We start from the raw sequence: 25,265 nt of genomic DNA, 5'->3' as shown, positions 1-25,265 counted from the left end.
TTAATTAAAATAAATATTTATTTGCATCAATAAAATAATTTTTTTGAAATAACTAAACTTAGAAGGTTAGGTTTTGAATGTAAGCCTGATTCTCTGGATAATTAGTAAGAAAAGGGCGAAGATACGTCTATTCCTTTGTTATTAATAGGATTTTCTGTAATGATGGGACATCGACATCGGAAACATCGATGTTTATAACCTCGATGTTTTAATTTCGATATTTTCGATGTATCGAGGTTTTTTTCCGATGTTTGATATTGATGTGAATTAAGTGGGGAAAAAAGGATTTTTTTAAATATCTCCTTTTTTGCCTCTAACAGTTTGTGTTTTTTATCTTTTAAACAATTGCTCTCATCGCATTGAAAATCTTTAAACACAAATTGTTATAGGGGAGCGTGGGGGAATTGGAGCCTCTTAAGGAAAATTATTAAAAAAACCAACTTATCTTTATACTAATACATTGTTTTCGTCATTTTCTACTCATTTCGTTATTTATCTTTAATTATGTTTAATTAGAAACTTAAAAAGAAAAAGCAAATTGGAAAAAAACAATTTAAAAAAAATACATTTTTTGCCATCACACAATTTGTGGGGTATTGGGAGCTTTCACTTGAAATTTAAAAAAATTTCTATTCTTTAGGAATATTTTTTGTTTTATAATAGAAAAAGTGTTAATACTTACAATGAAGCCAAAACTTTAGACTTAGAATAAACTTTTTCCTAAATTTTAATTGAATAAAAAATTTTTGAAAAAAATTTAATTTTTTATTTTTTCCACGAAAAATTATTTTTTAATTAAAAGTTTTTTCATAAGGTGATATCTTTTACAATTTTGAAAGAAATAACGAAAGCCGTAACATAGTAACGAAGATTCTTTGGGCTGACACTAATTCTGCCGTGTTTTCGAGAAACACAGTAACTGCAGATTGAAAGATTTCGAGAAAAACGCGAAAAACTGTTCGAATCTTTATTGTCCCCTCCCGCATAGCCTAATTGAAATTATAAAACGCCGTTTTTTACTTTTGATTCGTATGAATGTCCTCTTTTTAATGATGTAAAAATAAATGTTTTATTTGGTTAAACAATAAATAAATAATTATTAAAAATGTAGTTACCGGTATGCTGATTTGAGTCTCGTCGCACGAAATACCAAGTAACTGGCAGTAACTTGGTATTTAGTGCGATGAGCGATCGTATAAGACCCTTCGTCGCGCAGAGAACTTAGGTAACTGCAAGAGAATATAATGGGGAGTTCTAAAAAAAGGTTTTTTTAATGTAATAATTTTACAAAAAATGAATAATATAATATTATAAAATTATAATAAAATTAAAAAATAAATAAAATAACAACAAGAGAAAGCCCTGCCCAATATAATATAAAAATGTTAATATTTCTTGACGCCGTATTTTAATAATTATTTACATAAATATACAACTTCCCTATATTAAATTTTGTTATAACATATAAATGACTAATTATTAATTAATAATCAAAAACTATTAATTATTATTCTTTTTTAATTTAAAATTAAAATACACAGAAAATAATTTTTTTTAAATCCAACTACTTTGGGTAGTAAAATAAATACTAAGAATTAGTTTGAATACATTGAAAAAAAAATTAATTTGATTTAATCAAATAACCGATTAATTATGACTATTATCAGTTAAATATTTAATTGAATCAAATAATATTTATATGAGTCAATTAAATGGTAATTGCTTTAAATACTGCAATTATTGGTTTAAATACTATTGAATTGCCTGCAATAAATATTATTTGTTTCAAGTAAATATTTAATTAATAATAGTCAATTAATCGGTTATTTGAATCAAATAATTTTTTTCATCGTAATTACATGTTTACTTAGCACTGTTTGTATAGTTAATTTTACTATTTCTTTATGTAGTTAAAAATTTAGAATTCAGTTAACTAAGAAATGTAGTAAAATTGCAAAAACAACTATAAAATCTGATAGCACAAACTACATTCTTAATTCTTTTAACTACTTTTTGATAGTTAATACAAGTTTTAAATATTATTGGGGACTTATTGAACTAAGCAGAGTAGTTAAAAAGTAGTCAAATCTACTAGAAAATTTTTTTAATGTAAATTATTTTCATTATTTTTAATAATTTTAAACTAATAAAAGTAAAATCAATTAAAATAAATTTAATTAATAATTAGAAATTATCAATTAATAGTTGTAAATAAACTTATAACCTAAATAATATAATATAAATTATAATAAATGACTAAGTATTATTTAGAATAATAATAAATTATTAATTATTTTAAATGAATTGCTCGTAACTTTTACAAGCTCTATATATAAAATTCTGCAGTTACTTGGTGTTTCGTGCGACGAGGGCTCGAAAAAGAACGCTACTATTTTAAAAGACCAAGTAATTGTGCAGTTACTTGGTGTTTGAAATCACGACCCTCAAAATACGTCACAATGCCAAAATATGGCACCAGGTATCTGACAGTTAACCCAATTTCTCGAATTATGACTTGCCAATTTTTGCAGTTACTGTTAAAATAGCATAATTATCAAAAAATTATTATTAATTAAGTTAATAATATTAAAAAATGCTTTGCATGAACAGGTGTATCTTTTTTCTACGATTCCAACGATATAAAAAACTCATTTTTCGATTTTTTTGCAGTTATTGTGTTTTTCCAAAACACGGCAGAATTCTCCCATTACCCCACAGAATTCTTACAGGCCAAAATTTGAATAAGAAAATAAAAATATAAACAAATTTTATTATTATGTCGATTTTTATACAAGTATACATATCTACACATATTCACCTATAACAGGCCTGCACAAATGCGTGGCTCGCGAGCACGAGGCTGAGAGAGAAATTCCCCCTCCATGCGGGCGTTATGCCTGCTTCACTCCGCCTCGCTGCGCATGGAGGGGGAATTTCTCTCTCAGCCAAGTGCTCGCGAGCAACGCATTTGTGCAGGCCTGACCTATAATATAATGAAAAAACAGAACTAAATAATACGATTTTAACTACTTATGGTGATGTTTAGAAATATTTTGCATTTTACAACGAAAACTCAAAAAATACATTTTCCCTTGTCTTTACTAAAAATTTGTCAAGAATGTAATCGTTTGTTTTGGAATGATATAAACAAAGGTTGTAGAAGATTTTTTAGACATTGCAGCGAATTTTAAGGCTTTTAAGTACGTGAAATTTAAAAGCTCCCATTACCCTACGCTCCACTACGCAAAAAATAAAAAAGATATTTCAAAAATAATATTTGCCCATCTTTTAGTACTTTTGACCCATTCCCCCTAAATTTTTTTAAAAACCAGCTAATATCGTAGGTTTTAACTTGTCCAAAATGTGAATCATCTTAAAATGCTATATGGGGCGTCTCATGGCTCTATGAACCGACGAAATTTTGGTTTTGCTTATACCCAAGCAGCACGGAATATAACCTTAAAATGAAGGGAATATTACATTTCATATTCGGAATATTTTAGGGATCTTAAAGTAATATTAAAATGTCCGCCCCACAGAAATATTCCAAAAATAACATTGAGGGAATGTTTCACGGTAATTTCGAAGTAATATTCCAGGATGATGTTGAGACAATGTTCCACCGTAATATTAATGGAATATTCCAAGGTAATCTTGAATGAATATTAAGGGAATATTCCCAGAATATTCCCTGGAAATATTCCAAAATTTCATACTTTGAAAAAATTTGACTTTTTTTCTCTTTATCTTCTTTCTTTAGTAAAAACGATTTTCAATGGTATTTTCAACATATTTAATATTATCTGGGAACATTCCCTCAACATCACTCAGGAATATTACATTAATATTACGGTGGAACATTCCTTCAACATCATTCTGGAATATTACTTCGATATAACCGTGGAACATTTCCTAAATGTTATCTTGGAATATTCCTGTGGAGCGGACATTTTAATATTACTTTAAGATCTCTAGAACATTCCACTGGAATATTCCGAATATGAAATGCAATATTCCCTTCAATTTAAGGTTATATTCCTTGATACTTGGGTACTTTGTAATTTGATAGTGTTTAGGGTCCTAAATAAGTGTGCCAAAAAGATTTACAAAATTTTTAATATTTTGCAAGATATTTGCAAGGGAGCGTTCATAAATAATGTCACGTTCTTTGAGGGGAGGGTGGAGGGTCTCTACTAAACGTAACAAAATGTATTTTTACATGTGAAATTGCATGAAATTTGTTTGACAGGGGGAGGGGGGGGGGGTATAAAATCCCGAAAAATTGCGTGACATCATTTGTGAACGCTCTTCAATCAAATAATTTCAACACTTTTTTTTCAGGAATTTTCATCTCGTAAACTATATGAAAATGCTGTTTTATTAATTTTTTTGAGAAATGTTTTTTTGAAATTTTTACTACACTATTCTTACGCACGTCACCGTCACCAATATTGTTACAATATACATTGTAACAATATTGTGAAACGTGGTTTTTGAGAAAATCACGTTACTGAAAAACAAACCTGGGATTTCGCCGAAACTGTTTTCATAAATCGGGTAATTGATAATAATTATGGCTTCCACCAGGCTCCAATTTATTTGCAACGACGAAAATTATAATTGTTATAATTCATTCCAATAATTTTGTTTATTATTATTATTATTATTATAGTTCATGATTGGAATTATTGGAAATAATAATTCTTCAAAAAGTATCATATTTCTGCAAACTAATTTCCGGTCTCACGCCTAGCACAAGATCCCAAAGTCAGCAAAAATCGCATCGACCAATGGGCCTAAAGTTCCTATCCCACTTCTACTCCCACAAACCACCTCTTCTACCCCAAAATCTTCCCCCAGATTTAGAAGCGAGGAGTAAAGGCTTAGAAAGAATTTTCCAAATTCGCAGTACAATTTTCGCCTTGTTAGCCAGTTCCTCGCGGAGGCATAAACGCATTGCGAATTGCCGGGACTCGCCCGTCTGTTAATCGGCCCCTTGTCTAAAAAGACCACTACAAGATAGTGTCTAAGATTTTAGGACAGACGAAAATAAATAAGAAGGCAAAAGCTTCACAAGTGAAGTCCGACCCAATTTAATTATTTTTTGTTTCCTTAAAATTTTAAATACTAATTTTGGATTCGAATCAATAATTAAACCCAACAAAAGATAAAACTTCAAAATTAATTAAAGGTGTTAATAATAAATTCAGTGCGTGAAGTTTAGAATTTCCCCTTTTCTTTTGAGTTTTATTCTTGCGTGCATTTGCCTAGGTTACCCGAAATTAAGGCCTAAGCAAATTCGTACAAAGACAATTGAGAATCTTCGCCCGCCGAGCATCTCAAAACTCAGGCGGTAGTATACAAGAAATTTATGTTTAAAAGAAGAGAGGGTGAGTTTTTGAATACTGTATCGTTCCTTTTTACTTTTCTCTCTTTGTATATTTCTGTAATGATTTTCTTATTCTTGGTTTAAAATAAATTGTACTTTTTATTTGAAATCTTGTTCTCTTTAATGTCTTTATATTTGATCTCTGTTATCATCATTTTACTAAATTAGAAAAAGGTGTTGCTTGGTAAATTCTTTTAAAAGAGAAAAACGGATCCCATAAATTAAAAACAGGGCCATCCGGCCCTGGCAGCTTGATTCCACCGGCGAACCTCCGCAGGCGCGCGGTAGAATTTCTTTTCATCGCTCGACAAGTAAATTTCATATTTCAAAGTTTTGATTTCTGGATTTTTTTCTTCAAATTTAATAATTTAATAAATAATTATTTTTCGGTAATGCTTGGATTCTCTAGCGCGTCGGCCTGGTCAGCTGATCACGTGACCAAGCCGAACTTAAGAAATTTTCCAAGATACAACTTGGCGATTTTCCACCCCGAAATGACCACTCACGATAATCCGCAGAATTCTCTTGGTTCTGCGGATCAACCCCTTCGACGATGTTCCTTTCCTACCTAACCTAAATTTACGCTATTCAACCTTTTACAATTTTAACTAAATCTTTTCGCGACACAGCACAGCACCGTCAATTTGTAATGGATTTTCTGTTTGTCGAACGCGTTTTCGTGGTGTAGGGTGACTAGGTCTTGAAGTTCTTTAAGTCGAATCATTCTAAGTCTCCATTCTTCTCTATCGGGAGGAAGAATTTCGACATTGTCTTTTACGCGGTTACGCATATTGTTAAATGGGCGTGGCTCTCTACCGAGGTTCAGGAATGCTGGAGTCACGTCAGTGCTACTATGTACGGCCGTATTATAGGCAAACCTAAAATCCTTGAGATACACGTCCCATTTTCGATGATTTTTCTCGATATACGCGGAGATCATGGTTTTGAGGACTCTGTTTACTCTTTTTACCGGGTCCGATTGAGGGTGGTACACCGGTGTGAATGAGTGCCGGATAATAATAAATAATAATTATTATTATTATAATAATAATTATTATTATTATTAATAATAATAATACAGCGAAAATAAGAATACGACACAGTACAGTACAGTCGCCGGTGGATTACTTTTTCTCTGGTCTGTAAGTGGGCTTTAAATTTTGATGGAATTGCTCATGAATATATAGAAAAAGAAGGATTTTGGAAAAATTAAATAGAACAAAATAATTAATAAAAATAATAAAGTTCTAGAAATTATTATAATCAATTAAGAAAAATTGGTTTTTTTAACTAGAAAAAAAATGAAAATTAATTAACAAAAATACTAAAGTTCTAGAAATTGCTAAAAATTAATTAAGAAAACATTTTTTTTCTCAGAAATAAACTAGAAACGGTTCATGAACAATTCTAAAATAATAATAAAATAATTTTTTTGTGACAGCATGTTTATACAATTTTAAGATTTATTTAAAAATGGCTCTTGTTTATTTCTTTTAAATTATTTTGCAAAATAACCTGAAGTTATCCCTACCACTCGAATATCCCGCATAATAATTTCACAAAGCGATTCTTGGCTGTGAAATTACCAAGAATAATTCCGAGATAGCTCTGACAGAAGTGAAGACGAAAAAACAAAATTTTTTTTTACTCCGACGAATAAAATTAAAAACAAAAACTTCAAAACAAATAAAAGAAAATATATTTTTTTATTTATTAGAAAAAACAGTTTAAGGAAAATAAAGATTTTCTTTATAAATTTAACGAAATCTTAGACAAAATTTTAAAAAAATAATTTTTTTTACTTTGCTTTTTTTAAGAAAGAAATAAAAAATTTTTTTCCCTTCTCTCCCATCAACTTCTCGGATAAACAGACTAGGTAGGAATCTACTTGCAAATAAAAAAATAAGAGCAAGACAAGAAAAGTAAAATAACTTAATTTGAAAATTTAATCACAAAATTTTTTTTTAAAACCCACATTTGAAAATGGAGGACGAAAACTCCACACAGACAGGAAACGATGGAGAAAAAACACCTACCCAAAATACCTCACAGGAACAAAGTGTAGAACAAGGCAGTGATATCTCTGAAGATATCCTGCGAGATCAGTTCAATAGGCTAAGTTTGTCAGAGGTAAAACAACAGTTGCCAAACTGGCTTACACAATGGTCCGAGGAACAACTCAGGGACGTGTGCAGATATTACGGAATAAATTGGGAGGAAAACAAAGAAATAATGTGCAACAGATTAGAACGGTACGTAGCGCGAAGGGGAGGGGATTCTTCGGCACCATGGGGACCAGAAGACGAAATACCTGATCAAGAGCCCCCCACCACTAGCGGAATCGCCCCCCAAACAACACAAGGTAATAGTCAAGCGCTAGGGACAACACCCAAAAGTGCTAGTCCCTACCAAAGCCCTTTACTAGCAGATAGAAGTTGGATAGGTAGCTATTTAGACAACACACAAGAAAGTGGAGGACAATATAGCTATAGAAGGGAACATAGTCAGAGACACGGTCCAGCAGATTTAACGTTTGTAAATACGAGACCTAGGGGAGGGGGTACACAGTTTAGACAAGAGACACTACCAAGCCCAGAATTAGTACAACAAATAACGGAAACAGTCGCAGAAAAATTAGGATACAGACTTAACCCTACTCCTGAGAGAAATTCCACCACAATGTGTCCCACCTGTCACTCTACAACATACAGCACCTCGGAAATAAATAGACCGTTGTATACAGACCCATACAATAGACAAGCGCACACACGCGAAGAAACATACACATTACCTCCCTTGAATTTTAGACCAACACTTCCCACAGTGACCACTTCGACTCTGACCAACACACGAACACAGCAAGACAGATAGTCACCTGGAGCAGAAATTACATGTCGCAACAAAATCCGACAACAGGTAGAGGTTATCAAGAGGGATATAGGCATTACACACAAGACCCCCCACATCGAAACTCACAGCAATGGGGTGCAGATTACAGGCCTCAAAGCTGTGAGTACGAAAACAGACAACCTCACGAATATCGGCAACCAGCAGGTGGTTTTCTTCCTCCCACAAACCCGACTTTAGTACGGGATAGAAGATCACAATATGACTACGACTTGCAAGGGTGGGGGAACGCACACGGAAGACCCTATCCAGACATAGACCCGCGAATAGCCTGGGGAAGATATCAGGGACCAGGGGGGTACCAAACGCTACCGAGAGAACAGATGTTACCCCCACCAATACTGGGACCTGAAAATAGGGTACGTGAGAATAGATGGTTCGATTATTACAGACCAGACTATCGCGCACCAAACGAATTCGGTAGACCCAGCGGCTGGGGGGACAATAGAACATACGATTACGCCCAATCGTCGGGAATAGCAAGTTCGGGACAAAACAGAAAGCCGCGAGACGTGACGAGAATAGTAGAAGGATGGAAAATCAGCTTCGACGGAACAAGGGGAGCCAGTGTCGACAACTTCCTTTGGAGAGTCGAAGAGGGTCAAGCAGCATCTTTCCTAACCGACGAGGAAATGCTGGTGGCGATGCCCTTTTTATTAAAAGGCATCGCCTGAATTTGGTTCCGCTCCAATAGAAAAATGTGGATGCGTTGGGACCAATGCAGACTAGCTTTCCGGACGCGATTTGGGGACGCATTCTTCCAAGAAAAACTTGAAGAACAAATCCTTGCTCGTCGACAAGGGGCAGAAGAAAGCGCTGCAGACTATATAACGTGCATGTATGGTCTGTACGAGCTTTCTGAACGCCCAATAGATATGACGACACAATTAAATCGTGTCTATTCGAATCTTAGACCAGAATTCAGAAAAGCAATTCGAAGATTCGATTTCGCGGACTATCAAGGTTTAGGGTGGCTAGCTAGTGAATTCGAACGAGCATCGTCAAGTTTTGGAGAGGAAATACCCACGCCTCCTCCTGGGAAATCCTTAATACCTGAGTATGCGTACCATGCAAAATCGGGAAACTCGAACAAACCTCCCCAAACCCAGACAGAACAGAAAAATTCAAAAGGTACAGAATACGAAGACCAATTGAAAAAACTGACGACTAGGTTAGAGACAACAATTGCGGTGTTAGAAACAGCTAAGAAAGACGGCAAGAACAAAACTAACACCCAAGACAAAACTAACCATAACAAAGCAGGGGGGCAAAATGAACACAAGAAAAATCCCCCGAACAAAACCAAGAGTAGTGCGCAGGAAACAAAAGTAAATACTTCGAAAAGCGAACCCCAAAACGTCGCGAAAGAGAGGGCCGAAGATACAGAAGTAAAAATTTGTTATAACTGCCACCAACCCGGTCACTACCAGATGGGTTGTATGAAGTCTAAGCGGAAAGATTATTGTAGACGCTGCGGAAGCGATGGTACAACCACCAAAGAATGTTGTCCGGAAAACTTAAAAGGGGAGGGAAAGTAGGAGTCAAAATCTCTCCCACAATAGGAAATGTGACCCAACCAGACGAAACGACGACGCTTTTTACAAAGACAGGGACAAAACCTAGGACGTCCGAACAGATTGAAACGTCGGAGGGCCCAAGTCGAGACGAACCACAGTCGACTTGTTCCCAACAACCCATAGAAACCGGAGTCACAAAAGAGAAAGAATCGACCCAAAACCCACAAGACATTTCTCCAAACAAGATTGAAGACGCTCAAGAAGGCAAGGTAGAGACACAAGACAACACCTTGCCCGAAACAAGCGTCGACGGTAAGACTGGAGAAGACCCATGGAAAGCGAATCAGTTAATATTGGCTTTACTGAAAACAAAAGAAAAGCCAAAAATATTACCTGATTCTGAAGCCCACTTTCTGCTGCGATTAAGGATAAACGAACCCCCAGACGAGGACAAAGGGTTTACGATTCGAGTTTTCACAAAAGCACGAATCGGACACACCAATAATGTCCAAGCCTTAATCGACAGTGGAGCTTCTCGCACCGTAATGGGAGAAATCGGCTTAGGGATCGTCAGTCAGTTCCAAGCTACGCTGAACGATCCCAACAAGCTCTGAGTCATCCACCCACAGCAGCAGCAGCTCTACTTCAAAAGAACAATCGGACGAGTTGAACCAAGATTCCATACCGCCGCCAATTCGCCCAAATGCTTGCAGACGATGTGGAAAGAAAGGACATTGGGAGCGGATGTGCCCCAACCGTCGGTACCTGTAAACGAAAAGAAGGAACCAGATACCCCTCCCTTCTTTAATTTTTTTGTTTGTCTTTTTTTTGTTTTTCTCTTAAATTTTAGTTCTTTTGTTGTTACTCCGGGAAAAACATAATTTTGTTTTTTTTTTGTTAAAAAGAAAAGTAGTTTTTTTTGTTATTTTGATTTATTTAGTTAGCCCAAAAATAAGACTAACTAATTCTGTTTAGCCAAAGATAGGCACACGATTTCCCGGACACTGACAAGTTATATAAAACGGAAGAAAAATTGCCCGTTAAAAATGAACTATTTAACTTAAAAACCTAGTAGTAAAGTTAAAAACGTTTAATTTAGTTTTTTTGTTACCTGAAAATATAAGTTAATTAGTTATTGATCTCAAAAATCCAAAGAAGGAAAAATCCGCTTAATTAGTGATGACTTGTATCGATAATAATAAACGAAAGTTGATTTAATTGTCTTGGGGAACAACCCCCCCCCATCCTTATAGAATATTCTAAATCATTTACCAGAGACAAGAAATACAAAGACGGTAAATACAAGACAAATACAAGACGGTGGACAGGGACTATCAGCGCCGCGGCGAATATTGGTACTTCGGAGTTTCCGCCGCGGGCCCGTTGTCCAAGCGAAGTGGGCCGCAGCTTACCAACCTCGCTTGTCAACTAAATCGAGTCCAACAGTCTGGTCGAAGCCGTGAATGGAAGAGAGCTGTTGTTGTCAAAAAAAAAAAGAATCAAAAGGTTTAAAAATGAGTTTCCGAGACGAGGAGAGTCGTCGCCTCGAAGGTTCGTGGTGTTAGTTTTCTTCCCAGGATCCATTGTCGTCGACGGTGCTGTGCTGTGTCGCGAAGAGATTTAGTTAAAATTGTAAAAGGTTGAATAGTGTAAATTGTCACGCGCATGCGTGACACTGATAGAACACTACTGCGCATGCGTGACACTGATAGAATACTACTTTGCATGTGTGACATTGATAGAATACTACTGCGCATGCGTGACATTCATGGAATACTACTGCGCATGCCTGATATTCGTAGAACAGTACTGCGCATGCGTGACACTGATAGAATACTACTTTGCATGTGTGACATTGATAGAATACTACTGTGCATGTGTGACATTGATAAAACACTACTGCGCATGCGTGACATTCATGAAATACTACTGCGCATGCGTGACATTCATGAAATACTACTGCGCATGCGTGACAAGACATGTATGTGTTTTGTGTGTATGTGTAACATTCATGGGTATGTGTTTTTTGGACATGTGTGAGTGAAGTATTTTCAAAGATAGTTAGACAGAATAGAAAGAGGTGTGAGTCGGTCGGTCGGTCGTTCTCTAACTTAATATAATAGAGTGGATACAATAATAAGTATAATACTGCTTTTTAGAGTATATTATGATTCAATTTTCTTTCATTCAAAGGCAAAAAAGTCTCCCATGTTGTGCACAACACTATTACCACATCACCATCTTCTCTTATGAACCCATAACTTCAGCTACTCGAAGTGCCAAAACGATATAGTGAAAATTTTTGGATTTAATAAGGTTTAAGTAAGTGTGGGGCATGACATACCCAACCACATACTCGCCGGGTTAATATTGAAATTTCGGTCAAACTTCTTGTAAACAATAGGTCGAAAATTCCGTCAAATTTTAATATAAGAGAACGACTTTTTAAAAAATCCTAATTAATTTGCTTTTTTCATGTGTAGGTTAAAAAATATGTCAAATTTGACCTAAATTTTAAGAAAAGGTCAGGTCAGAAGAAGTTTTTTCGACAATTTTTGCGGTGTAGATGAAACCTGCCTTAAAATTGACCTAATTTTTGTGGTCTATCGAAAACGGTAATGCTACGCACCCAGTGGCGGGCGATCAGACTTTCCATGCAGTGAGAAGCGAAATTTTGTGACAGTGGGAAGGCAGACTTGTCAAAGGTTTTTCCGTGTAGATATACCTATTTAATCAACTTACATTATTCCAGAAATTTATAAATTTACTCTTCTTTTTTAATTTTACATTTGTTAAATCAGAGATTTTATTTTTGAACAACTCTTTGTAGTTTTCTTCTAATTTTATGGAATTCCAAATTTTGTTCACTTCTTTCTTTAGTTGTAGAATAAGGGAAAATACAAAGTTTTGGACACATAACCTATACTTGTCCACAACATCAATAACAACATCTAAAGGCGCATACACACTTTAATAAAAGCAGTCTCGCCAATCGTCAAAACGTAAACTCTCCAAAAGTCGCGCGTAATTGAAAAATAATAACAGAAATTGCCGAAAAGTATAGATTTTTTTCAAGAGTGATATCACATGACAAGAAGGCTAATACCCCCTTCCCTTCCCCTAGTGATAAACCATGACTATTTTTTTAACCCCTACCCCCCCTAACAATATCACGTGCTTTATGGACGGCCCCCATATATATATTATATTGTGGGATAAAGGTGTGTGGTGAGTAAGTAATTAAACACAAATATTTAACTTTTCAATTAACAATAAAAATAGATTTATTCAGTAAAAGTTTATTCATTCAGTCGAGGCTGGGTAAAAGCCAAACGAGAAAGAAACGTACAACTCAAAGACCCAAGCCAAACTAATTGTACAAAGATGCAGTGTTGCCAGCAAGTCTTGTGGGATTATTTAACTTGCAATTGCACACTTTGTGTACAATAAATAAATGATGGAAAGGTTCCCACAACCTTACGTGTTCAATAAACGAGAAAAATATAATTTATTATAACGACTTTATTTACTTATAAGATTTCGTTGATCAACGAATATAAGAGAGATGTGACTCGTTCAACTGTACAGTTAATAATGTCCATTCACACACACGCTTCATACATTCTACTACAACCTTTTAGGGTAAAGGGGATTTCACACAGCAATTCCCTACACACTCCCCTCCTAGAGATAGCGATATAAAAAATAATGTTACAGTTATATATAAAAAATTTTAGTCTTATATAAAAATAAAAAATAATTTTTTTAACAATCTCAAGTCAAATTAAAAATAAAAGTAAAAAATAATTTTTTTTAACAATCTCAAGTCAAATCAAAAATAAAAGCAATTATTATCGCCATGACTAGTTATTTAAGATTACAATAAAAAAAAAGAAACAAAAAAAAAAAAAAAAAAAAAAAAATTAAACATATTACTATTAATACTGACAAATTCAACATTAAAAATCTTGATTCTCATACAATAAACATTACATCAATTCTCTTTCGTTGACGTAGTAAAAGTAACTTTTTTCTTTTTATTTGTATAAGTTCTTAAAATCGGTCGATTTACAAATATATTTTCAGAACTTATAGGTTTGAGGGAGGTTGAGGTTGAGGCTGAAGGAACAGAACTTTTTTCACCTGATTCAGTCAAACCCGTAGATTCAAAATTGAGATCCTCACGAATAAAATAGGCAGGTTTTAAGTTTTCGAAAGAGACTTGCTTTTTTAAGCCATTAATCTCTATTTCAAATACTCTGTCCGAGACACGATTAGTGATTTTATGTGGTCCTGAATAAGGACATTCGAGAGATCTCTTCATTCCTATTTCCTTTTTCATAAAAACATGGAAACAAGTGTTAAGATTTTTATAAACAAAAAGTTTCCTCTTATGCCGATGTTCAACAGGAATTGGTTTTACCGCGCGCATGTTTTCACGAAACTCCTCTAAGAAAAATTGTCGATCCTGGGAAAAGTCCTCCGGTAGGATGAATTCTCCGGGTAATCTCAGTACCGTCCCGTATAAATACTCGGCCGGCGATGCCCCAGAACTTAAAACGTTATTGAGCAAACCCATCCATACAGTGGACAATGATCGCACCCAGGTCTCGTTCGAATGACACATTATTGCAGATTTTAAAACGCGATGCCAACGCTCAATCATCCCGTTAGATGCGGGATGATAGGGCGTGGTTCTAATTCTTTTACAACCAACCAATTGAAGAAGTGACGAGAAAATTTTCGATTCGAATTGAGAGCCTTGATCTGTTGTTACCGTTTCAGGAGATCCGTACCTCGAAATCCAACCGTCTATGAAAGCCTCATTAACCGTCACCGCCTCAATGTCCTTGAGTGGAATCGCCTCAGGCCAACGAGAGAATCTATCAATTAAAGTTAAACAATATCTGAAGCCTTCACACAGCGGAAGTGGACCAACGATATCCATGTGCACATGCCTAAATCGACTTTCCGGTGCAACAAAATGCGAAGGTTGCACAATGGTGTGTCTAGACACTTTCGCTCTCTGGCAGTCCAAACATTCCTTACACCAGTCTGAAATATCCTTGTGGATTTTTGGCCAAACATAACCTTTACTAATGATTTTATCTGTAACTTTAGCACTTGGGTGAGCCGGATCATGAAAAACGTGAAACAATTTTTTTCGTAAAATTTTAGGAACAAACGGACGCAGTGTCTCCCCCGAAAGATCGCAGACGATGGAAGTGTCACCCCATCGAATACACTTAAGGCTAAGAGAACTACTACCATCAGTAAGAAGAGATTTTAATTCCTCATCATTTTCGTGAGTCTTTGCCAACGAATCCAAATTGTTATCAAATGTTAAATAAACTGCATCGACACGAGACAGCGAATTCGCCACGACATTATCCTCACCTGGTATATATTCAACAGATGTTGTGAATTGCGATATAAAAGACAATTGTCCAACTTGTCTCGGCGATGCTTTGTCCAATTTTTGAGAAAATGCATAAATTAAAGGCTTATGATCTGTAACAATAACAAACTCTCTTCCCCCAAAAAAATGTCTAAAATGCTTCACAGATTCAAAAACAGCGGTAAGTTCCCTGTCGTAGGTACTATACCTCTGCTGAGTGACCGAAAAACCTCGAGAAAAGAAGGCCAAGGGCTTCCATGATTCCTCCTGCCATTGCTCTAACGCAGCACCTATTCCAGTATTTGAAGCATCCGTGACCAGACGAATTGGAGCATTGAGAGCTGGGTGGGCCAAATGTACAGCATCAGCAACAGCTCTTCTAACCCCGTTGAATGCATCCTCTGCTTCCGCAGTCCAGTTGATCCGTCGTTGATCATTCTTCTTAGAATTGTGAAGGTAAGCGTTCAAAGGTTTCTGCAGTGACGCTGCATGCGGCAGACTCCTACGGTAAAAATTCACTAACCCCAGGAAGCGACGCAGTTGCACGATCGTCTCAGGCTTAGGAAAATTCGTGATAGCTTCTGTTTTTTCAGAGGTGGGTCTTATTTCATCCTTGTCAACTATGTGGCCCAGAAATTCGAGACTCTCTACCCCCAAAGAACATTTTTCAATATTTAATCTTAATGAATATTTTGCAAGCAAGGTAAATACAGTGCGCAGATGACTCTCATGATCCTCTACACTAGTGGATGCGATGAGAATATCATCTATATACGCAAAAACAAAGTCCAAACCATCCAAAATCTTATTCAAAAATCTCTGAAATGTCTGAGAAGCATTGCGAAGGCCAAAGGTCATGACATGGAATTCAAAAAGAGCAAAAGGAGTGCGAACGGCCGTCTTCCGCACGTCTTCCGTCGCGACGGGAATCTGATTATATGCAGCATATAAATCTAATTTTGAAAAAATTTTCTTCCCATGCAACATTGATGAAAAATCCTGAACGAAAGGAATTGAGTAAGCATCAGGGATTGTGACCGCATTAAGACCTCGGTAATCTCCACAAACTCGCCATCCCCCGCCCTTCTTCGGCGCCAAGTGGAGTGGCGTTCCCCATGCTGCACTTGAAGGAAAGCAAACCCCCGCATCCATCCATTTTTTAAATTGATCTTTCGCCACTATCGATTTTTCCGGTGATAAACGACGTACTCTTTCCGAAATCGGAGGACCCCCCGTCAAAATATGGTGAAAAACCCCACTCGCCATAACGTTCGTCGACTGTTCAAGGCCCATCAAGGTAGGAAATTCTGCGAGAATCCCTGTGAAAGGGGACGATCTATCCACAACGCTGACACCCGAAAAAGAAGCTGAACCAACAACAGTATTAGTATCAAGGCCAGTTAGAGAATCGACAAGTTTTTTTCGACGTAAATCAACACTTAGTCCATAATCAGCAAGGAGATCGGCCCCTAAAATAGAATAGGGCACCGATGCTCTGCAAAAATTCCAGGTTATTGGACGCCTAAGTCGCAAATGTTGATACTTGACCTGATTTTACTGGAATTATGGAAATGTCAGATCCAGTGTCTATTAAAAATATAAAACCCGATATTCTATTTCGGATAAAGAGACGTCTGGAATTTCCCACCGTACCGATCGTCTCTATTCGGCACGCCGGTTCGCGTTTCCCGACTCAGCAAATTTTTTTGCTTCGCTACACCACGATTTACATTTATAAGCGTTGTCGCCAAATTTCCTATGGTGAAAGCATTTCTCATGTCGTTGATTATTTGTAGAGTTATTCCTCGAATTATTATTACGAGATTTAGATCTGTTTTGTTTTTGATCACGATTCTGAGAAAAAGAACGAGAACGGGATTCATTATGTGCACGAGGATGATCTGAATGGGTCGTTAAGGCATAGACTTTTGCTACCAATCTATATATCTTATCCAAAAATTCCCTATCTTGAGAAATATAAGCGACTGCTCGCTCATCGGTTTGAGCCATAATCTTATCGGCGATCACAGCCAAACGGGTCAAATCATTCAAATCTGAGAGAGTCAAAATCGATCGACACTGTGCGGGAAGTTGTTCCAAAAATACTGCCTTAATTATCTCCTCACTACAACGGCCCCTACTGAGATGACGTATTTTGCTTAGTATAAGAGATGGTTTCCCATCACTTAATATTTCGCCTTTTAAAATTTGTCGAAGTTCTGCTTCCAGGGACACGAAAAAATTTGTTATAATTCTTTCTTTAATTCAAGCGTATAAATTGGGTATGGATTGAGCGGCAGTTATTAAGTCTCCAATAGATTGGATAATTTCGTAATCAAGAGCCGCGACGACAGCACCAGCTCTTTGCCGATGGGCAGTAATTCGAGCAGCATCCAACGCCAACTTTACCTGATCAAAACAAAGAGTGGGGTCAGACCAAAAAAAGGTAGGGAGATTGGGTATTCTAACCGCATTGACTTCCATTTGATTCGCATTAAAACCGCCCCTAAAATTTCCCAAATGATTAAAATCAAAATGAAAACCGCCATTATCAGGACCCGCATTCTGCTCACCGTGGTTATCGCCCGCATTCTGCAACGGAGCACCACCGAGACCACCCGGAGCCTTCAATTCTTTAACGTCACTTTCTTCAGGCATGTTAAAAGGAATATATATATATATATCCTACCACAGCAGATGGCGAAATTCCTGAATCATATATATCTATACGAAATAAAACATCTAAAGAACTACAATTTGTAAGTACGATGGATGCTAATGTTGAACCTTGGATTTATCCATTATTTTATCCACATGGAACACAAGGATGGACTGATAATATAGCTCATGTAAAAAGACGTGGACGAGTGACAAGAAGTGAATACATGAAGTATCGTTTAGGCGTTCGAAATAACAATGTATTCTTACAAGGGGGTAGATTATTTCAACAGTGGTTAGTTGATAATTATGTCAAAATAGAGAAAGATAGAATAAATTTTTGTAGATTTAATCAAAAAACCTTACGTGCTGATACTTATCAAGGATTTGGAACACAAGGATGGACTGATAATATAGCTCATGTAAAAAGACGTGGACGAGTGACAAGAAGTGAATACATGAAGTATCGTTTAGGCGTTCGAAATAACAATATATTCTTACAAGGGGGTAGATTATTTCAACAGTGGTTAGTTGATAATTATGTCAAAATAGAGAAAGATAGAATAAATTTTTGTAGATTTAATCAAAAAACCTTACGTGCTGATACTTATCAAGGATTAATTGATCATTTACAACAAACAGCAACGGAAAGTAATACACGTGTAGGAAAAATGGTTATTTTGCCATCTACTTTTACTGGTTCTCCTAGAAATATGTTACAACATTATCAAGACGCTATGGCTATCGTTAGAAAATATGGTAAACCAGATTTGTTTATAACTATGACATGCAATCCAAACTGGATTGAGATTCAAGAAAATCTTTTACCTGGACAAATTCCTTCTGATCGTCCAGATTTAATATCACGTGTATTTAATATTAAAAAAAACGCATTAATCGATACTATTGCTAAAAAGAAATTATTTGGTGATGTAATGGCTTATGTATCTGTTGTTGAATATCAAAAACGAGGTTTACCACATATTCATATCTTAATTACATTAAAACAAAATTGTAAAATTACTACTCCTGAAGTAGTAGACAAATTTATTTTAGCTGAAATACCAGAAAATGATCCTAAATTACATGACATTGTTATTAAAAACATGCTACATGGTCCATGTGGAGATTGGTGCAAAGATGAAAAAGGCAAATGTAATAAAAATTTCCCAAAAAAATTTGAAGAAGAGACACTTATGGATGAAAATGGATACCCTACATATAAGCGACGAAATTTAGGAGATTACTTTCGTACTAATGGATGTAAAGTAAATAATCAATACGTTGTTCCCTATAATTCAACATTGTTAAAAATGTTTAATTGTCATATCAATGTAGAAGTAGTTTCTAGCATTAAATCTGTCAAATATGTGTACAAATATACAATATATAAAGGACATAATGCTGCTACAGTTGTGATTTCTGATAGAGGATCAGATGAAACATTAATAAATCATGATGAAATTAATAATTATTTAGAAACTCGGTATGTTGGTCCTGTGGAAGCATATGATAGAATTCTAGGACGATCTTTACAAGAAAAAAGTCATTCTATTATTCGATTACCTGTCCATTTACCAAATCAACAGAGTGTTATAATTAACGGCAGCGAAAGTAATGATTCCATAAGAGCTGCATTAGAAAAGCAAACTATGCTTCTTGATTACTTTCGATTGAACGAACGTGATCCAGAAGCTCGCAAATTTACGTATGCTGAAATACCTTCTCATTTTGTATACAAAAAGACAAATGAATCATCTAATTGTAATTGGCAAAAACGCAAAACACAATTTAATGTAATTGGACGCATGTATTCTGTCAGTCTAACTCAAGTTGAATTATTTCATCTTCGATTATTGTTAATATCAGTTAAAAGTGCTACAAGTTTTGAAGATCTTCTAACTGTTAATGGAATAAGACATGACAGTTTTCAAAATGCATGTTTAGCCTTGGGTCTTATTGAAGATGATGCTGAATGGAATCGTGCAATGTTAGAAGGAGAAAATTGGATGATGCCTGCACAATTAAGACGTTTATTTATTCGTATACTATTATATTGTCAACCCAATAATCCAAAAGATCTCTGGGAAATATTTAAAGATTCAATGTCAGAAGATTTTCAAAGAAATAATGATATATTAATTTCTTATAGACACACAATTTTAGAATTTAATAATATTCTTTCTAATGAAAATTTAGACATTAGTAAATTTCCGTTTTTATCTGATGTCGTAAATTATACAAATGTAAATATTGATAGTAGCAATAACTTTATCATAGAAAATCACGAAGAACTGGGTCAAAGTCAATACTTAAAATTAAATTGTCAACAAGAAAGTGTTGTTGATATGATTTTAGAAGCTGTTTTATTAAACAAACCATCGTCATACTTTTATATAGATGGTCCTGGTGGATCGGGTAAAACATTTATTTATACTACATTATATTATTTATTAAAAAGTAAGAAAAAAACTATTTGCACCACGGCATTTACGGGTATTGCAGCAATATTACTTCCTCATGGAAAGACACTTCATAAAACATTTGGAATGCCAGTACCTTTGTTTTCAGACTCTGTCTCAAATTTCAAAAGTCAATCTAAAGATGCTGAATACTTGAAGCAAGTTGATGTTTTTATCTGGGATGAAGCACCAATGGCACCCCGTTATGCTTTAGAATTAATTGATAGAACTTTGCGTGATTTTATGAACGTAGATTTACCATTTGGTGGAAAAGTAATGGTACTTGGTGGAGACTTCAGGCAACTTTTACCTGTAAAAATTCATGCTACTCGAAGTGAAATGGTGAATTTGTCAATTAAATTTAGTTCTCTTTGGAAAAATTTCTCTTTACATACACTGACTAAAAATATGCGAACTTTATCAGAAGAAACAGAATTTGCAAAATTTCTATTATCTGTTGGTGATGGAATCTTAAATGATAAAAATAATAATTTATTGCTACCAGAAAAATGTGTAGCCTCAAAATCTGATGATATTGTTCGCACAATTTTTGGTTCATTGATTGTAGAACGTAAATATGAAAATTTATCAAAAGTTGCAATTTTAGCTGCAAGAAACATTGACGTTGAAGAAATCAATTGCAGAGTTGTAGAACTTCTCGATAAAAATACGGAAAAAATTTATACTAGCGTCGATAGCGTTAAAAATTGTGACAATGGAGAAATTAATGATGGACTTTTGCCAGAATACTTAAATACATTAAATCCTCCTAACTTTCCACCATACGAATTACGATTAAGAGTCAATTGTATTGTTATGTTAGTTAGAAATTTAAGTATCAATGAAGGACTGTGTAACGGAACTAGATTACAAGTGTTAGAGCTTGCGAATAATCTTTTACGGTGTAAAATTTTAACAGGTGATAAAGCTGGTGATGTAGTATTTATACATAGAATAGACTTATATTGTGAAAATTTGTATCCGTTTACATTTAAAAGACGCCAATTTCCAATAAAATTAGCATTTGCAATGACTATTAATAAGAGTCAAGGTCAAACATTTGATATGATTGGAATCGATTTACGAAAAGATGTATTTAATCATGGACAATTATATGTTGCATTTTCAAGAGTTCGTTCTTGGGAATCTCTTAAAATTTTTCTTGGGAGTCAACGAACATCTAACATTGTTAAAAACTATGTATATAAAGAATTGTATGTTTAATAAATTAAATACTAATTGATTAATATGATTTATTACTTAAATAAGTATTAAATAAAAGAAGTAAACACGCGCGCTAGAGCGCGCGTTCGGTCTCGTTCCTGGTTTTAAAGAAAATAATAATTGTAGTTCAGAAGATGATTGAGAATTAGATTCACTCAAAGTTGCTTGGAATTCTTCATGAATCATTTGATAAGATTTAGCAAAAATATTATAATCACGTAAAGCTTGATCAATGCTATTAACAATATCTGGATTTAGCAAATTACTTTGATCACATCGTAATTGTGTAGCTTCGTTTTGATCTACAATAAATAACTGCCCAAAGAAAGGATTATCATTATCAGAAGGGTACAGTGAAGTATTGATTTGATAATAAATTTGACCATGGATTTTAAAACAAAAAGGACCAGGTCTTCTATTGTTAAAATTAACTAAATTTGCATTAAAAGATGCGAAAGCAAAAGAATTATTATAGGAACGTATACGATCATGAAAATGTTTCGATTCTTTGTGAGTGCCATCAAATAATTCTTTCAAAATAGTTGGAGGATCAGGTAAAGGGTCTAAAACTACTTCACCGTGACTGCAACAATTGCTGAAAGAATTTTTTTTATTAAACACTTTTTCTGCAGGGAAATGTTTTGCTTCACAATGTTGACATAAAATATTTAAAGGACCAATATAATGTTCTTTGACATCTACATAATCATTAATACATTGATTTATATTATTTCTAGTACACTGGTTTTCATAAGTAGAATTACTAATATTCAATACTTCACTTTCTGAATTTTGTACAATAGAAACATTAATATTTTCTGAAGTGTCAATTTCAGAATTACTAATATTCAATACTTCATTTTCTAAATTTTGTACAATAGGAACATTAATATTTTCTGAAGTGTCAACATCAACCGTGAATGTTTCTATTGTTTCTGAAAAATTAACCGATTTTTTAGGACACTGACAATTTTTCATTCTTTCGCGATAAGCTCGTTGTCGAACAGTATCTTTTTTACGTTTTAGTTTCTTGTATTCTTCTTCAGCTTCTTTTGATCTTTGTTTATCTCTTTGATCTGAATCAGTATTGAAAGGTTTATTTTCAGACATAACATCGCTTATATTCAAATTATCAGCCATTACATTGCTCTCAATAGAAACGTCAGTATTTTTTATATTACTTTTAGAGCATGAAGTAGATAAAATTGTAGTTTCTTTATTTGACAATAATTCTTTTGTTTCTAATGTCGTTTCTGCACCATCCAACAATTTTTTTGTTGAAGATAGTTTTCTTTTTGTTTTATCACGATAAGATCTTTGCCGAGCAGCATCCTTTTTACGTTTTTTTTCTTTAAACTCACCTTCTTCTTCCTTTAATCGTTTTAATCTCCTTTTTGGCAAATTAAAGTTAGAAAAATTATTTATTTCACAGCGAGAAGTAGACTGAATTGCAATTTCTTCATTTGACAATAATTTCGTTATTTGTAATGTAGTTTCACCACCCTCTAACGATTTTTTTGTTACAGATTGTTTTCTTTTTATTTTTTCGCGATAAGCTCTTTGTCGAGCAGCATCCTTTTTACGTTTTTGTTCTTCAAATTCATCTTCTTCTTTTGATGGCCCTGCTTTATCCTGTGTCAAGTTAATAGCAGAAAATTTATTTATTTCACAGTGAGAAGTAGACTGAATTTGAGTTTCTTCATTTGCCAATAATTCTGTTGTTTGTAATTTAGTTTCAGTATCCTCTAACAATTTTTTTGTTACAGATTGTTTTCTTTTTATTTTTTCGCGATAAGCTCTTTGTCGAGCAGCATCCTTTTTACGTTTTTGTTCTTTAAATTCATCTTCTTCTTTTGATGGCCCTGCTTTATCCTGTGTCAAGTTAATAGCAGAAAATTTATTTATTTCACAGTGAGAAGTAGACTGAATTTGAGTTTCTTCATTTGCCAATAATTCTGTTGTTTGTAATTTAGTTTCAGTATCCTCTAACAATTTTTTTGTTACAGATTGTTTTCTTTTTATTTTTTCGCGATAAGCTCTTTGTCGAGCAGCATCCTTTTTACGTTTTTGTTCTTTAAACTCTTCTTCTTTTTTTGTTGGTTCTACTTTCCCCTGAGTCAAATTAATCCCAGAAAATTTATTTGCAGAAATGAAATCGTCTATGTTTAAACAATCACTTTGTTTTGGATTTTTTTCGCATTGTGATGTAGATTGAATTGAATGATTTTCATCTTGCAATAATTCTTGTGTTTCACAATTCGTGTTGGAAATCTCTGACTGCTGCTTTATTAACAACTGATTATTTTTTATTTTCAATCGATACAATCGTTGTCGTTCAGCATCTTTTGTACGTTTATTTTTCTTAATTGCGCTCTTTTTTTGACGATAACTTCGCTGTCGAGTCGCATCCATTTCATTTTTTCTTCTTTTAAATACCTCTTCATCTGGTTCTAAACAATCTGCTTTTCGTTTTGACATGTTTAATTATTACTAATAATATAGTCTAATTTTAATAAAATAATAATTAATATAAAAATTGTTGATTAAATATGAGATTTGGTATCTGATGAAATGTATAATTAGGTATCTGATGAAATTGATGATTTGAATATGAACGAATGTATTAATGCGAATCCAATAATTTTGATTTGAAATATTCCATAAAATTTTTAACATATTTCAACTCATCAACTGTTTTAAAGTAAATTATTTATGTAAATTATTTAAAAAAAATTTTAACACTAATTTTGAAAATTTTTGAAAAATTTAAAAATTATTAATTTTTTTCACAAGAAACTTAAAAATATCTAAATTGGACAATTTTTATCATATTTCAACTGATCAACTGATAAAGTAAATTATTTAAGCAAATTATTTAAAAAAATTTTTTAACACCAACTATATATATGACATAAGTGACACGTGACATATGTGACACGTGACACGTGACATGTGACATTGTGACATGTGACATGTAACATTGTGACAGAACATTTGTAACATTTGTGACATATGCGACATGTGACATGTGACATGTGTGACATGTGACATGTGACATGTCCTTTTTTAAATAGGATCTCCCAAAACTAAAGAAATCTATCAAAAAATCCTTCAACTTCTTAATGCAAATAAAATATCAAGAATTCTGTTCCCTCAAACCAGTCACAGTCAAATACACGACACACACTGATTCTAAACAAATAATAAATTTTCGACGATTCTGAAAAGAATAGATTGATTCCACCAGACAAAACGCAATAAAATCACAAATAAACATATGAATATTACATTGTTAATAAACATTGGCGTTGTCAAAGTTATACGCATATTGAAATGTCATTATAAATTTAGAAAAATTTCAATAGTTTAATTATTTTTAATTTCAATTCGTTTATCAAGTTATCAAATTTATTATTTTTAAGAAAAGAAAAACTCTAATAATAATTTTTCAAAAAAAAATAAGAGCATACGCATAAGCATATTTTTAATAGTTAAATTCAAATTTCAACAAAAAATCTTGAAAAATATTCAAAGACACGCGCGTAAACTCATTATTTCAATTCACTTTATATTTCTACTATTTTCTAAAAGTGAAATTATATATGTTCAGAATAAATTTTCTGTGTCGAAATACTATAAAAATTAAAAACTTACGAAAACAACCATTTTAAAATCAAAACATAAACGATGAATAAGCTGAAGGCGACGAA

At 34.0% G+C, this 25,265-nt stretch overlaps 2 protein-coding genes across 2 annotated transcripts; one reads left to right on the top strand and one right to left on the bottom strand.

Moving 5' to 3' along the window:
* The first annotated feature begins 17,979 nt into the window (after positions 1-17,979).
* Positions 17,980-21,555, top strand: LOC122499439. The gene is made up of 2 exons (XM_043607800.1): positions 17,980-20,287; positions 20,375-21,555. The coding sequence occupies exons 1-2, from the start codon at positions 17,980-17,982 to the stop codon at positions 21,553-21,555; spliced, it is 3,489 nt and encodes a 1,162-aa protein (XP_043463735.1).
* Positions 21,556-21,591: 36 nt separating this feature from the next.
* Positions 21,592-24,033, bottom strand: LOC122499433 (eukaryotic translation initiation factor 5B-like). The gene has a single exon (XM_043607790.1). The coding sequence runs from the start codon at positions 24,031-24,033 to the stop codon at positions 21,592-21,594; it is 2,442 nt and encodes an 813-aa protein (XP_043463725.1).
* Positions 24,034-25,265: the final 1,232 nt, after the last annotated feature.

The sequence above is a fragment of the Leptopilina heterotoma genome, unplaced genomic scaffold (assembly GCF_015476425.1).
Source record: "Leptopilina heterotoma isolate Lh14 unplaced genomic scaffold, ASM1547642v1 Lhet_100, whole genome shotgun sequence".
Taxonomy (NCBI): domain Eukaryota; kingdom Metazoa; phylum Arthropoda; class Insecta; order Hymenoptera; family Figitidae; genus Leptopilina; species Leptopilina heterotoma.
Note: the sequence above shows the minus strand (reverse complement) of the source record. Positions and strands in the feature narration are given on the sequence as shown.

Excerpts from the sequence above, each read along its gene's own strand:
- LOC122499439 (XM_043607800.1), top strand. The coding sequence starts at position 17,980 with ATGGATGCTAATGTTGAACCTTGGATTTATCCATTATTTTATCCACAT. Across the intron at positions 20,288-20,374 it reads AGATGGTCCTGGTGGATCGG|CAATATTACTTCCTCATGGA; the intron begins GTAAAACATTTA and ends CGGGTATTGCAG.
- LOC122499433 (XM_043607790.1), bottom strand. The coding sequence starts at position 24,033 with ATGTCAAAACGAAAAGCAGATTGTTTAGAACCAGATGAAGAGGTATTT.